Below are 15,366 nucleotides of genomic sequence, written 5' to 3'. Positions count from 1 at the left end.
TAGCTGTGAGGTCTGCGCGCTAACCACTCGACCGCTGTGACGCCACAATTTATATTTTTGTACATATTTAATGACATAATTGTTCTTTTTTTCTCCCCCTCAGTCTGGGAGGTGGTACATTCCTCGGCCTTTGCTGCCTATTGACCGGCTGCGAGACGTTTGAGGAGGCTCTGGAGATGGCCAGCAAAGGCGACTCCACCAACGTGGACAAGCTGGTGAAGGACATTTACGGGGGAGACTACGAGCGCTTTGGTCTGCAGGGTTCCATTGTGGCATCCAGGTGAGTCCCAAGCGGGCAAGGCCGCACCTCTTGCATTAATCGCGCACTTAATGTCAAACGTGACCTTAGAAAGCCTGGGTTTTGTTTATGATGTGTCGTCACCTCTGTCGCAGACATCCCCTATTTGTGTTTTGTCATTTAGCAAACATTAGCCTCAGCAGCATGGCGCTTTAACATAAAACCACATACGCTACGAGCTGGTTATTATGCATGAAGGCCTGATATTTTTTTCCTGTTCTTAAGACTAACACAACCTTTTTTGTGTGGCTATTATAATATAATGCACAACATTTACTAGCAAGCCACTTCATTGGGACCATTTGCACAATCAACTTTTGGAAGACATGCTAGCATGCAGATATGGGAGTCAGACTTTGGTGTTTAATAACAACGACACCAATCCGTGTTTTGGCATCTACACACAACGCACACAATCTTTTTTTTAAATTTGATTTGATGTAGTAACAAATTGCTAGATTCATTACTACAAGTCAATTCACTCATCACTTTCCAGCAGGAAGATGCTTTGACAAGATGTTGTGTAAATTGAGGTTTTGTAAGTCCAATGCTTTATACTGTTTCTTAATGTGTATAACTGAATTTAAAAAATGTTAATAATGGTGAGAGGCATATTATAGAGCTTGAGGCTAACCAAAATTCATTAATTCATTCATTTTCGGGGGGTGCTGGAGCCTATCCCTGCCATCTTCGGGCGAGAGGCGTCGTACACCCTGGACTGGTGGCCAGCCAATCACAGGACACATATAGACAAACAACCATTCACACTCACATTCATACCTATGGACAATTTGGAGTCGCTAATTAACCTAGCATGTTTTTGGAATGTGGGAGGAAACCGGAGTACCCGGAGAAAACCCATGCATGCACGGGGAGAACATGCAAACTCCACACAGAGATAGCCGAGGGTGGGATTGAATTCTGGTCTGAGGTCTGCGTGCTAACCACTCAACCGCCGTGCAGCCGCTAACCAAAATTATGAATTTTTATATGTGCGTCCATTGTTTTCATCACTCACATGGAATAGCGTACATTTACTGTATTCCGACTGCACAGTCGACCTCTTGGATCTGATTGGACTGTGCAGGTGATCCCTGTATTACGCCAATATTCCGTCACAAACACCGCAAGACCTTTGCCTGGTAATCTGTCGTCGGTTTGCTAACACTCAGCTCAAAGGTTGATTCATAAAGCGAAGTTGAACAAAAACCACTTTTATCACCATTGCCACATTCTGATCACATTTTGTGGTCAAACGTTTTCTCAAACAAGTACTCTTCATTGTGTCTAATATCCATGTTTACATTTCTGTCACATATCTGTGCAGTTTTGGTCATATGATGAGCAAAGAGAAGCGCGACACCATCAGCAAAGAGGACCTAGCCCGAGCTACTTTGGTCACCATCACTAACAACATCGGCTCCATAGCTCGCATGTGTGCCGTCAACGAGGTAAGCCTGTTGGCCAAGGAAGGCGCAACATATAACTTTTGCATATAGCAACCGACCGACTGGCACCGGCAGCAGACAAACCCGGCCTTTTTTCCCCCCCTCTTCTCTGCGTGCAATGAGCTTCTTTACAGTGTTGCCTTGTGGCATGGCGATCAAGCAGCATTGTACAGGGCTATCATGGCATGCTGAGCTGCAGCAAACACGCACATTAAGGCAACAACAGCGCAGAAATACAGGATGTTGGGATTCAGGATTCATTTTAAAAGATGTCTACTCTTTATATTGCTTAAAAAAATGTAAGTTAGCTCAGTGTGTTTTGTGTAGCCATTTTCTTGCCCATCAATATATGAGGAGTTTTTCCTCTTTCCGAATGACTTTTCCGAAAGCAATGGTATACATGAAAAGGAATATTCCAATCGTGTGTCTACATGCGCCACTATAATCAACCAGAATAGTCAATGGGGCAATGCGCAGTAAAGTGTAAACATCAACATCACGTGATATCGACTTCTCCGAGTTTTCTTTCACTTGTTGGAATAACTCCGTATTGCCAGTTTTTCGTTCGTCCAAATTTTGTTTGAATCAAAAACAAACTTTCCGCAGCAGTCCAGTGCCGATTGCTGGCCTCCATTTTTTAAAATCGAAGAACATCTCGAGCTGCGTGTTACGTCATATCTCAGCATTCGCTGAAAGAACGCATCCGGGAACAGAAAAAATAAAGTTCAATCTTGCTAATATTTTATAATTAAACTCTGGACATGTTTTATATAGATATATATTTTCTTTTTTAATAAAACTGGACTTGTGAATGGCGTATAGAAGGGTTTAGATTCTGTTCCACAGATGACGGTAATGCACACTGAAAGCTGCTTGCCAACCGCCAATAAACAACAGAAGAAGAAAAACACCACGAAGAAGAACGCACCCTGACAAGTTTTCCATGAGCGGGTACAAGATACCTCAATCGGATTGGGGAAAGGAATATTCCACCCCTGTGAATCCGATTATATATTCCTTCGGATTGGCACTTTTCTTTCAGAATGAGGTGTATACAAAGGTTAGATTCTTTCCGTTTGAGCAAATAAACCAAATGGAATTGGAATATTTGGGTCCATGTATACATGGCTATTGTCAAGTCTGTTAGGGGGTTGCAATGTTGCCAGATCTAGCGACAAAATCACCAAGTTGGCAACACTGGTGTCCGCAGCCTGGGATGCTCGGATGATTTAAACGATGTCTTACTGTCTTACATGTGTAGATGCTGACTAAGCATTGTTACAGGTTTTGATTGATTGTTGATCTGACCTGGCAGAAAATTGAACGTGTGGTTTTTGTCGGCAACTTCCTCCGTATCAACACCGTGTCAACCAAACTGCTGGCCTACGCCATGGACTTCTGGTCCAAGGGACAACTACGAGCGCTCTTCCTGGAACATGAGGTAAGCCCGCCATCGTGACATATTGGGATTTAAAGCGCACTCGTTTTGTGTCCCCCCCCCCATACATCATAAGGGCGCTCTCATTTCTGTGTGCACGTCTTCTCAGGGTTACTTTGGAGCCGTGGGTGCATTGATGGAGCTTCTCAAAACGACGGAGGACCTGTGAGTCATCAGTACGTCACCCCCCCTGTCCCTCAACTGTGATGTCACCAACTCTCGATGCTGCTGTCGCCGCTCATTCTGAGTGGCTGCTAAAGGAACCACCAAGACACGCTTGGGAAAAGTGGGAAAAGCCATTGGGAACGTGTGTAAATAGAAAGAACTCTTAATATTCCCACTTGGTCGTAGAGGTTCGAATATTCTAATCACTAATTTATGCTAATTAACTCTGTCCTTGCCTGTGAGCCTCCCCTGGAACAGAATGTGTTTTTAATAATGTGTGATGAGCTACTGTAGCAGCACGCCCTCAAGACGGCGCCACCTGTGTGTGTTGAAGTAACGGTGCATTGTCACACACACACACACACAGCAGGAACTCGAACAGCAGTCCTCCATGGGATACGGTAACGCTGCTCCCTTCAGGTGTCATAGGAAACTGCACATGGCCTTTTTGTTCTTGTCTTTTTTCCCCCCCGACCGCCTCCGCAGGACCAACACTGTGTCTTCCAGGCTTCACGTTCACATTTTTTGTACATCATCGCCTCTTTGCTGCCTTGTTTGGTTTTTTTCCTTCTCCATCGCCCGGCCCCTTAAAGCACTGGAATGAATGGTGCCATCTCCGGACCAAGACCCACAAAGTGCAAGTATAATAAATAGGACTTGAACGAGTTCGGCTTTTTAAAGGAACATGGACCAAGACGCACGTAAACCGATAATAATAATAGGTTAAACCGTTTGATCCGTAACGCCCGTCGCTTTAATTGTCACGTATCTTGGCAACTATCGCCTTCTACCACATGTTGTGCCATCGCCTCTACGCCCTTCTTCTTCACTTAAATACCTCTCAGCAACACATTGGAGTCAAATAGCATCCAATTAAAGATCCCATCTTATACTGTTAGAGTCCCCACAAGAGTCTTGGTAGTTGACCGAGCTTTATTGTAAGACGTGTAGCGAAGCCTGCTTTGTGTGTGTTTCAGTGACTCTTATCTCAAAAGTAAGCCTCGGATATATCGGATTCAATTGTTCCCACTGGTTTTGTCCGATATAAGCGAAATCCGTTATATGCGTATACCGGAAAATGTCCGTTTTACGCATATATCGGATTTATATCCGGTATATGCGTAAATCGGATTTTATCCGTTATAAAAAGGCACTTCCTTGACTATGTTTCCAATGTACCTGGACGCGCAGGCAACGCTGCAAACGCTGCAAATGACGTCGTATAGCGGCCTGTCACGATTCGGCGAATCGGAGCCCCACGATGCGGCCATCCGATATATGCGAGGGAAATTTAATGGAAATGCATTGGAACGGGACTGGAGATTTTGTCCGAAATAGGCGAAATCTGTTATAAAAAATCCGATATATGCAATGAATTTTTATTGGAAATGCATTACAGAAAAATTCTTTTTTATCTGTCCGTTGTGAGCGAATTTCCGATATATCCGAGTCCGATATATCCAAGGTTTACTGTATTTTTCTTCCATTTGTGACTAGAAACCAGCCAACTTGAGCATGTCTATGATCATAAAAGCCTCCAGGAACCCATTACCGATACATCATAGCGGACCTTTCATTGTAAGTACGGTTTGTCCAGTAACCGCCGCCCCCACCCCCACACATTTGGAACGCTTTATGTCTGGCACATTTCAGGTTTTTGACCAACTGAAAACATCACTTGGTTGACACAGAAACCGGAAGCAAACACATGACATTGTTGACTCGGGGAAACACGCCTTGGGTTTGTCATGTATCCTGTTAGCGTAGGATAATTTGACCACAAAATGAAAGGGCAACCAGTTTATTTGCTGGTGTACTTCCAGTTCTTAGTTGTTTTTAATGACTCTGCGTCATTTGTAGTCATTATCTCACGGTGGAAGTGACGGGAAGAAAATCTCAGACTTGAAGTCGTTTAGAACTCGAATAAATCGAATTGTTGACTGTTTTGACTCTTGCGACAAGATCCGAAAAGTCACATGGTTTCGGGCAATCCTGGTCTATTGTCCAAGTCGTTAATTTGCGGTTTATGCCTTGATGGAGTGGTAGCCTTGACCCGCAGGATGCCCTCCCCCCCACCTCCCCGAACCGCCACCCTTGCCTGCTTTCATTTGTCTTGATGCTTCCATGTCCTCTCAAAGTGTCTTCTCCATTGCTATGTTGTTTATTTTCCTTTTTTTTTTTTTTTTTTAAACCAGAAGCCCTCTGCTATGTCGCGGTACTACAATGGGGGGAAAAAACCTCAACAATCTACACGATACTGTATATAAAACTCTTTTTTTTTTTATGTTCGTTGTGGTTTACATGTTCTCTCAAAGGCCTTTTTTTCCCCCCTTGTAAAGCATTTTAAAGTTGAAAAACACCCCTTTTGAAATCCACTATGGACTATATTTATTGTTGAACTACAACATCTGCAAACTTGTGAACTCGTACATAAGTTACACCTGCACCGGCTATTGAGCTCCAATACAAAGAATAACAATGCTTACTTTAATTTGACTAATTTATTAATGGATTGGATCGCATCAGATTGTGTGCAGGTCCTGGTAATATGACGATTAAGGCTGCTGAGTTTGTGTGTGATGTGTTTTTAAAGATTATTTAATATTGTTATGATGTAATTTATGCAAATGAATCACCTGTGGAGATATATGTGTTTAGATTTTGCTAACAGAGGGATAATATACTGGACGGTCTCATATGTCGGGCATAATTTATCGCAATTTTTGACGATAATGTGTTGTTACGGTACTTATAAAAATGATATTGAGCAACCAAAACGACAAACTTTGTACGCGTTTTCCTTTAAATTCGTCCCTTATGTTAGATTCACTACATTTTCTATTGGGTTAGCTTGATTTTAAGAGTAACGACACAATGCGGCCAATTTAAATGAAGGCCCAACGAATGTAAAGGCGACAGTCAAGTCACGACTCGCTCATTCGATACAAATTCAATTACATTTCTTGTAAAAGCCTTACATTTTGCTTGTACAGTGGAAACTCGGTTAGCATCTTTTTCGGTTAACGTCCAAAATGTCCGCCATATTCTCCACCTAGCATACAATATGAGGTGCGGCTGGTTGTGTTGCTAATACACTGTGTGAATCCAACCGTGTTCTCAATGTATTTTTGTTATTTATGTTAGCATCCTATCAGCTAGCTAAACAAAACGACAACCAGAACTGGAAGTCGGTTACAATTCATGAATATAAATAACGATGATGAACATTTAAGGTTACTTTTACCTTTATTTAAGGTTAACTGACTGAACATTGACTGTTTCCAAAGACAATACATCAACAATCATGTCATAATAGGTAAGTCATAAATGTTCATTCATCATTTATATGTTTCTGATTGGTTTCTGATTGTCAAAGTATAATTGTAAAACTAAGAGAACACCATTTTTGACTTTGTATAACAAATTAATCTGATTTAAATGATTTCTTATGGGGAAAATGGTTAGCATTTTGGTTTAGCAATTTGGTTAGCATTTGTTTTGCTTACAGAATTAATGATGCTAACCAAGACTCCACTGTACTACATTTAGAACAATGCAAAAGCAATTTTATTTAAGTAATTTGTTTTTCTACCTTGCCTGCGATGACTTGCTAACAATTATGATACCAATCCTGAGTCATACACTATTGATATCGTGTCAAATTCAATTTTGATACCTTTTAACGGCCTTATTGTTTTTGTTTACTACTTTTTTAAAACACACTGTATGAAATCGTTTAGTCAAAAAACAAGAATTTGTTTTGTTTGCTCTCTCACAATGATTTCTTTACTAGCTAAAATGCTAACAGTTCGCTAACAATGTGCTGGAACCGTAATAAAAACGACACAACTTTGGCCAAATTCTTCTAAATTGACGACTGAATGCTATGACAGAATCCCAAATCACACTAATTTGATATCTTGTTTATCAGCCATATTTTTGTAATGTTCTACTTTTTTAAAAGCACCCGGTTTTGTTTTTGATGATTACCCTGTTAGCGAAAATGCTAACAAAAGTGCTGGAACCATGTCTTTGAATCCCATCTCGTATGTCAACTCACTCATTTTGATACTTTGTCAAATTCAATGTATGACCTTTTTACAACTTAATTTGATTCATTTGCTACTTTTGAGCATTTTTTGAAATCTTGAGAGTATCATTGTGTTAGCGTCAATGCTAACACAAATGCTCTCTGTCGTCCACATGAGGCTCGCCATCTTGTCCCTCAGTCCGCTAATGAAAGACTTGTGTCCTGCTGATGTATTTATAAACACTATTAAAGGTGGACGGGATGTTTTTGTGCTCTTTTAAACAGAAATGTAACCGTGAAACCCGGCTATCGCTACACGGATCAGCCGTGACATAATATAGACTCCCATGTTGCACAACTTTCTCTTTGTTTTAAAGACATTTCCTTATTGCTATTATTTTAATGGTGATGTAACATCCTTTTTGATGGCCTTTTAACTGGAATGCTTGACTGGCATGTCCCATTTTATTGTTTGTGTGTGTGTGTATGTGTGTATTGTACAGAGATTTTGTAAATAGTAATAATGATCTATTCGACACCAGCAAGCGATCCGTCGAGTCGCTCGTTTGAATGATGATGAATTCCACACTTGTTCGCAAAGTAAGTTGACCACACGCTTTTGTTGGTGGAGATTTGACGACCTTTTTATGAGGTTATTTCCTGAACTGTAATTGAAAAAAAAATGTGATCTCTGGTGTAAGATATTCAATTAAAAGTTCATTTTAATGAATTTTCTGGAGTATGAAGACTTATTTAAAGTTTTGAAAGTAAGTTGTTGTTGTTTTTAACTTGTAAAAAAAAGTTAACCATGCTACATCATGGTTCACCTTTCACAAATTCAAGCTTCTTCCTCTGACAATTACTAGTACGCCATTATGGAATACGGAAAATGAATGTGCGGTTCATAGACGACTATGAGAATGAGTAAAACGAAACAACAGGAGCAATATATAACATATATAACAATGTAAATATAATGTACTATGTATGTATAATAGTTTTAACAAGGATACAGAAACGCTACAGCCAAACGGCGCCGGTAAGAGGGAAGTCAGAGGAATGAAAGTCACTTAATTTCTTAGGTCCAAGAGGTTGATCATTAATATTCAAACGAAATTTGAACTTTGAGTGTTTAAACAATGTGAAAAAAGTGTACAAAATGTATTGTGAGGGGGTTTACATCCTTTAAACATACCTAACAATTGCAAACATACTATGTGTCTGGACATGTCTAGACATTATCAAACCCGCCATTGTGTTCTGCGGTCTGATTGGCTGTAGACCATTGTCAATTAATCGCCTTCAGTGCACCACTGTTGTGTTTCCTCTTGATTGCTAGGACGCCGTTATGGGATAAAGTGTAAAGGAATACGTGGTTCATGAAGGACTATGAGGATGAGCAAAATGTTACAACAGTAGCAATATATAATAAATATATAAATTGTATATAAATTGTGGAACCTATCCCCGCTATAAAGGATGGAATACTGTTCTTAAGTGAATTTTGTCATGTCACATTTGCACTTTAGACCAGTTTTGGAGTATATCAGACACCGGCTTCTGGAAGAAGTCTGTCCATTCACTTTGAGCATTCCATTTTAAATTAAATATGAATCAAGTTTATTTGTAGTTCTTAAAATAATGGAACAATTTTTACTACTAACATTTTTAGCTTGTGATTGGCTGGCGACCAGTCCAGGGTGTACCCCGTCTCTCGCCTGAAGTCAGCTGGGATAGGCTCCAGCATACTTGCGACCCTAGTGAGGATAAGCGCCATAGAATATACACTGTATATCCTAATATCTAGTGTTTATCTTGTATTTGTATTTCCCTCAGTGTTGATTTGGGCGTATTTTAAGCTCTGTCAACCAGTTTCAGGATACAGTTTAATAACTGTACACTAGTACTATTAGATATTACGTTGGGGTGGTTGTGTAGTTGGCAATTGTAATACTCCATGTACCATTGGACCAGGCTGTCATAGTCTCCATAGTACACACTAAAATGCAATGCAATATGAATACAATATAATAAAATAAAATTTTTAAAAAGATAAATAAAAAGAATACAAGGAACAGTATTCCAATATCATGACATGTTAAAGTCTTTCATCATGCCTGGAACATGTCATGTATAAAATGAGGGAACTCACTTCCCAGGTCCGTGTGACGCTTTCCCTTGTGGGGGGGGAGAAAAAGGGATTCTCCTCCCCCCTTCCTCACTCCCTCAGCTCATTTATGTTGTTTGCTGACCCACATGTGTTGCAGATCGAGCACCTTCAGGGTGTTGACGGAAGGCGCTGCAACAGGAACAGTAGACCGGCTTAAGAGACATGGCCAGGTGACACCACAAACAGGTGAGTTTTTTTTGTTTTATTATTACAATAATAACAATTCTTATTAGTAATATCTGCTTTATCACTGTAATGCTAGGATGTTTTTTTTAATTGCTTTAAAAAAAAAAAATTTTTTAACATAAAAAAAATATGTGGGCAAGCATTTTTTGCGACAGAGGCAAGGAAAAAACTGTAGAGAACCAATACATATTTTTTGTTTGAAATGCACTATTTTTAAGACTTATTTAGACTTTTCTGTCTTTAATTATTTTTTATGTAAACATGCTATATATTTGGTTTTTTTTAATCATTGTGATGCCCGCTATGTCGTCCAGCAGGCATTCTAACGGGCAACATCTGTGCAAACAGGGGTGTTCATTTAGCCTTTTTTTTTTATTTTTGCTGTCATTCAAACTTTACGACATTTTGCTTTTGCCTCAATAACCTCTCGTGGCGAGCAACAGATGACAAAGCAAAAAGAGGAAAGAAAAAAAAAACATAGACCTTTGACCCTGCTGCTGGAGTTTCATCTACACACGCTTACATGTGTTTTTGTACACCTGTTAGTGGCTTTAAGTACATTTAGTTTTCGTTAAAGCCGGGGGGGGTCACTGCCCTCCCTGACCTTCTTATCAACACACACACACACACATGCGCACACATGCACGTGTGTGCTACCTGTTTGTCCAGGTTCTGGGAGCCCATCATGCATGATGGACTCGCTCTAAAACGAGAGTGGCTAGCTTTGAATGCAAACAGTGTACAGCTGGTGGGCTTTTTTTTTTTGCAAATGTAAACAACACAAACATTCATTTAAAGGACATGAGTGCAAGAGGTGGAGCTTCCTCAGCTAATTAACATATCACCCAGACACCACCATTTTACCGGAACATTTCTGTTTATCTTGTAGAACATTATACTATAAAAACAAGGCCTCTTTCACACAGAGATCCTGTCAAACTTGTGCACCAGAGCAAAGAGTGTCCACCAATTCCGAGACTGAAGTAGCCTTTCCGACAGAGAACCAACAAAATTGGTTGCCATAACAGTAAATCCCGCATTAACTTATCTGTGCATTTCACACAGAATCCAGATAATTTTCACCAATCAGTCTCTTGACGTATAAAATACCTGTCAAAGTGACACACTTTGTGACAGGTTCTACTGGGTTTGAAGAAAACCTCTTCAATATTCCAGGAGGTTGTAACAGTGGTGGGACCTTTTGTGAAAGTGTATCCCGGCTATTTCAGGACCTAGGTGTGAAGTTTAACGCCTGGCGTTAGTATCACTGCTGAAGCAGAGGCAGGACAGTATAGCCTGTGTTGCCTTTTCTCCTTCAGAATTGTCACATGAGATCTGTAAACAGTCAATCCTGCATTGATTCATCTTTGCTTTTCACACAGAATCCAGCAAAATGGGACCCTGTTGTGAATGCGTGCACATTAAAAAATCCTGCAATCAGAATATTTGATGATACATCTGGAACAACAGGATGGGAGGTCAGGCATTTTGGGGTCAAAGTAGGCCCACCATGTTTTGGTTTTTTTTTGGATAGTATCAGTGTTGTAACAAAGGCGAGACACAGTTTTGGGACTGACATGTCACATTTCAACACCTGAGACCCATATTGTACTGTATTACCACATTCCGGCAAAATTCTGCAACGTCATCTATAACAGTAAATACCTCCATTAACACATCTGTGCATTTCACACAGAATCTAAGAAAGTCGCACATTGAGAATCCCGGAATCAAACATGAAATGCATGATGATGTCAGCATCAGACGTAAAATATTGTTTTCGATGTATCATTTCAACCCGGCAGGAGAATTGAGTGGGGTACGCTTTCACACAGAATCCCGAAAACTCTCATCCCCTTAAATCCTGTTCTCCTGTGCTGTTTTGCTGCTTTGCTAAGTGTTTTATATGTCACATAGCCTGATGCCATTCACTTATCTGATTGTGGGACTCTGACAGTGCACACATTTACAGCCTGTTCTGGGTTCTGTGTGAAATGCGTCTCTTATGCGTCTTTTTTTCAGGATTTTTGTGTGGAAAAAAATATGTACACATTGATGAAGGGTGTTTCTACTGTAGATATGCAATTTATTTATTTGGATATGCAATAGAATACATGCAAAGCATTAATATATGTTGTATTCTTTATTTGTTTATACATATACATATACATGTTGGTGATATGGCAATTTATGATACATTTTTTTAATCAAGTTTACGTGCTTCAGTTTGGGTTTTTGAAGTAACAAAGTCAAAGAATCCCTGCTGTAAACAATGATAAGACTAGCGTCAGGTGTTCAGTTAAGAAAAAGAGTTATTGAGCGTGTTTTTCAGATGGAAATAAGCAGGCGGAGGAACGCGGTGTCAGGCTTTGCATTGCCGACAGTCACGTGTCTCATTCTTTATTGACAGCACATTATGTTTGTATCGGTCACAAACACGCAAATTGCCGTCACTGAGAACTTTATCCTGTTCGGGCTTGTTGCTCAGCTGGTGGACACGCTGTTGCATAAGCAGAGGTCACGTGACTGACGCGACTTGTGTATGCATACGGTATATTGTTGCAGTGATAAGAGTAAACAACACCTTGACCTCTGTGGCCTGTGTGGCAGCGGCTGTATCAGATATTATACACCTACAACAAGATAATAATGCTTATTCTAAGTGTTTAAGAAAAAAAAAACGATGGGGTCTCTTTTTAGCTTTATTTGTGGCTGTAGGCAACTTCCTAATGTAATTTTCTTTTCAATGAACTTCGTCCTTACTGCTCCTTACAGCTATTACAACATTGGTTCTGTTGCTGCTGTGTTGTGCAATATACTTAGTTAGTCTAAGTGAGCTGTGTTTTCATTTCCCCTTTCTCATGCACTCCAAATCATTATTAAAGTTTAAAAAATTAATCGGTTTTCACATTTCCGAAATATCAGACTTCCAATTAACTTCTGTTTGCACTTTTAAATAATGAAATCAACTTAAGTTGCATGGTGTCCTTGAACGCAACCCTTCATTGGTCATATTAATGTTCTGCTATTGTTTTTAAAGAGACTAGTGTTGGGCAAATAGATTTTCAGACGTGTGTGTGTGTGTGTGGCATATTTTGGGTTGATTTAATGCATTGGTGGTGTTTTATAAAATATATACTTATAACATAAGGGTTTAAATACATATAACTTGTTGTACAATATATAGCGGCTAGATAACAACATATAACGTCTATATATGGTATATTTAAAAATTGTAAAATAGAAGTGGCACCTGGATCCTTGGATTGACGGATGACTTCAAATTGTTCCCGACTTGACTCCCAAATGACTGCAATCTGCTGGTGTGTGTTTCTCATCAGCCCAAGAGGAAGAGGAGGAGTGAAGCTCACAACTTCATGGAGCCAATCCACTTCCTTCTGACTCAACAAAGCTGAGCTCTTCTGACTTGCACCTGAAGCGTAAGGTGGTGGGGGCTGCAAAAGGAGGGAGGGGCACCACCGATGCTGCTGATCGGCTGGAACCACAAATTTCATCATGCAGGAGAAGATGGAGAAAGGCAAGAGGTCGCCCGAGGTCACCGCCCCTCCAGAAGGCGGCTGGGGCTGGATGATCGTGTTTGGCTGCTTCCTCGCCACCATCTGCACACGGGCTGTCACCAGGTGTGTATAGTCTGTACTTGACCACACAATATGAAAATGAGTGTGTGTTGTGTGTGTTTCCCGTTCGTTTAATCCAAAAGTTCTCAAGTGCTGTTAACATTCAATCAATGTTCAATCCCAGCCATTTTTCATTTTTTCGCAGCCGTCCCTTAGTTTATGGCGTCCACTGCCCAGTCAGATGTTCGTCCCGTGTAGCCGTGTGACACGGCAAGATGTCTTTTCACTTCCAGGTTGCTACAGAGTATGGATTTCTATTGGATAAAATACATGCCGACCTCTTATTAAAAAAAAAACTTCTGCCACTTTGTGGCCATTTTTTCGGTTTAAAACCGCACCAAACTTGATCTCTTCTATTGTGGAGTTGCATCATCTCCTCTTTGCGCACAAAAAATGTAAACATAAAGGACCCATAAATACGTCTTTGGTAGCGATAAAAATTACACTAAATAAGATGTGTATTGGCTGCACAGTGATTGAGTGGTTAGCACACAGGCCTCACAGCTAGGAGACAGGAGTTCAATTACACCCTCGGCCAACTCCGGTTTCCTCCCACATTCCAAAAACATGGCAACAACATTGGCGACTCCAAATTGTCCATAGGTATGAATGTGAGTGTGAATGGTTGTTTGTCTATATGTGCCCTGTGATTGGCTGGCCACCAATCCAGGATTCTCTTGCCCGAAGACAGCTGGGATAGGCTCCAGCACCCCCCACGACCCTTGTGAGGATAAGCGGTAGAAAATGAATGAATGAATGAATGAAGATGTGTATCAAGGAAGAAGATGATATACCCACGGTGATGACAGTTTTGCTTCCAAATAAAAAAACTTAGACATTGGTACTATATTAATAATAATAATAATAATAATAATAATAATAATACATTTTATTTGTATAGCGCTTTTCAAATTACTCAAAGACACTTTACAGAAGAATGAGGTTGAATAAAGCAAGTAAACAGAATAGAAGACACAACAAAATACAACATTCATTGGTTAATACACAGTTAAAACATGAGTAAAAGCGGGGTGGGGCACATAACTTAATGTAATTTTCTGTCTGCGACCCACCCAGGATAGAGCTGTGACCCACTTTTGGGTCCCGACCCACCAGGTGACAATGAATCTTTTAGTCTACAATACAATAACAACAAGTCTAGATGTGTGTCTGTGGTTCCCACATTGCATAGTCTGCACCTGTTAATCCCATACTGCGGAAAAGGAAAGGTTGCGTGTGTGTGTGTGTGTGTGTGTGTGTCTGTGTCTGTGATTCCCACATTGCATGGTAAGAGTAATTAAGACAATGATGTGTGTCTTTGGAATCCAACGTGACATAGACAAGAATACATGTGTTCCAAAGTCGCCATCATTATTATTCCTATTAAACAGCCAAGCGGGAGATGTTTCAAAACAACAAGAAACTGCTGACAAGTGAAGAGCCAACATGTACATGGTGCAGTGACAATGTCGTACAGTTTCAAAACGTTGCTCAGTTGGTCAGCTCATGTTAAAGACAAAGATAAAGGAGTGAATGAGTGTCAGATGTGAGGTGATAAAAGAATGAGAGGAGGTGTTTATCACCCCAGACTGGGAAGTGGACGCCATAAGGTTGGAATTATATAAGCGTGGTTACGCAAGGCTCAAGATGTAAGAAATGCACTTCATGACCTGACACTCTGTCCAATCAAAACATGTCACACTGTATATACTGTACATGGACTGTCAATTCAGATGTATAAGCCACACCCACTAAATTTAGAAGAAAAAACTGATTTATACATATTGTGTGGCACACAGGCAGCTCTTTATTTGACAGGAGCCAATCATGATATATGATAAATAAATAAAGCTCATGATGAGCTTGTCAATCCATTGGAAATTACAAGCGGCCATTACTCAATTTAACAGTCTGACTCAATGTGCCATCTTAGAAAACATTAAATTCATCACACAGCAACCCATAAGAGGGAGGCTGACGACATTGCAGCACT

At 40.3% G+C, this 15,366-nt stretch overlaps 1 protein-coding gene across 7 annotated transcripts in view; it reads left to right on the top strand.

Moving 5' to 3' along the window:
- The window catches only part of LOC131108010 (pantothenate kinase 3-like), a 28,826-nt gene that overhangs the window by 9,520 nt on the left and 3,940 nt on the right, over positions 1 to 15,366 (top strand). For 2 of the 7 annotated variants that reach the window (XR_009120380.1, XR_009120382.1), the window contains exons 5-10: positions 104 to 280; positions 1,626 to 1,749; positions 3,062 to 3,187; positions 3,294 to 7,979; positions 9,647 to 9,735; positions 13,077 to 13,251. Coding sequence is in view for 4 of the 7 variants with exons in the window: in XM_058058598.1 (XP_057914581.1) it covers positions 104 to 280; positions 1,626 to 1,749; positions 3,062 to 3,187; positions 3,294 to 3,353 (487 nt within the window). In the remaining 3 variants the exon portion in view is untranslated. Of the gene's footprint in view, positions 1 to 103; positions 281 to 1,625; positions 1,750 to 3,061; positions 3,188 to 3,293; positions 8,110 to 9,646; positions 9,736 to 11,117; positions 11,770 to 13,076; positions 13,377 to 15,366 lie in introns of those variants that run through there. The other 5 variants (XR_009120381.1, XM_058058598.1, XM_058058595.1 and 2 more) reach the window with 5 other exon arrangements.

This window comes from Doryrhamphus excisus, chromosome 20 (genome assembly GCF_030265055.1).
Source record: "Doryrhamphus excisus isolate RoL2022-K1 chromosome 20, RoL_Dexc_1.0, whole genome shotgun sequence".
In the NCBI taxonomy this organism is placed as follows: domain Eukaryota; kingdom Metazoa; phylum Chordata; class Actinopteri; order Syngnathiformes; family Syngnathidae; genus Doryrhamphus; species Doryrhamphus excisus.
Note: the sequence above shows the minus strand (reverse complement) of the source record. Positions and strands in the feature narration are given on the sequence as shown.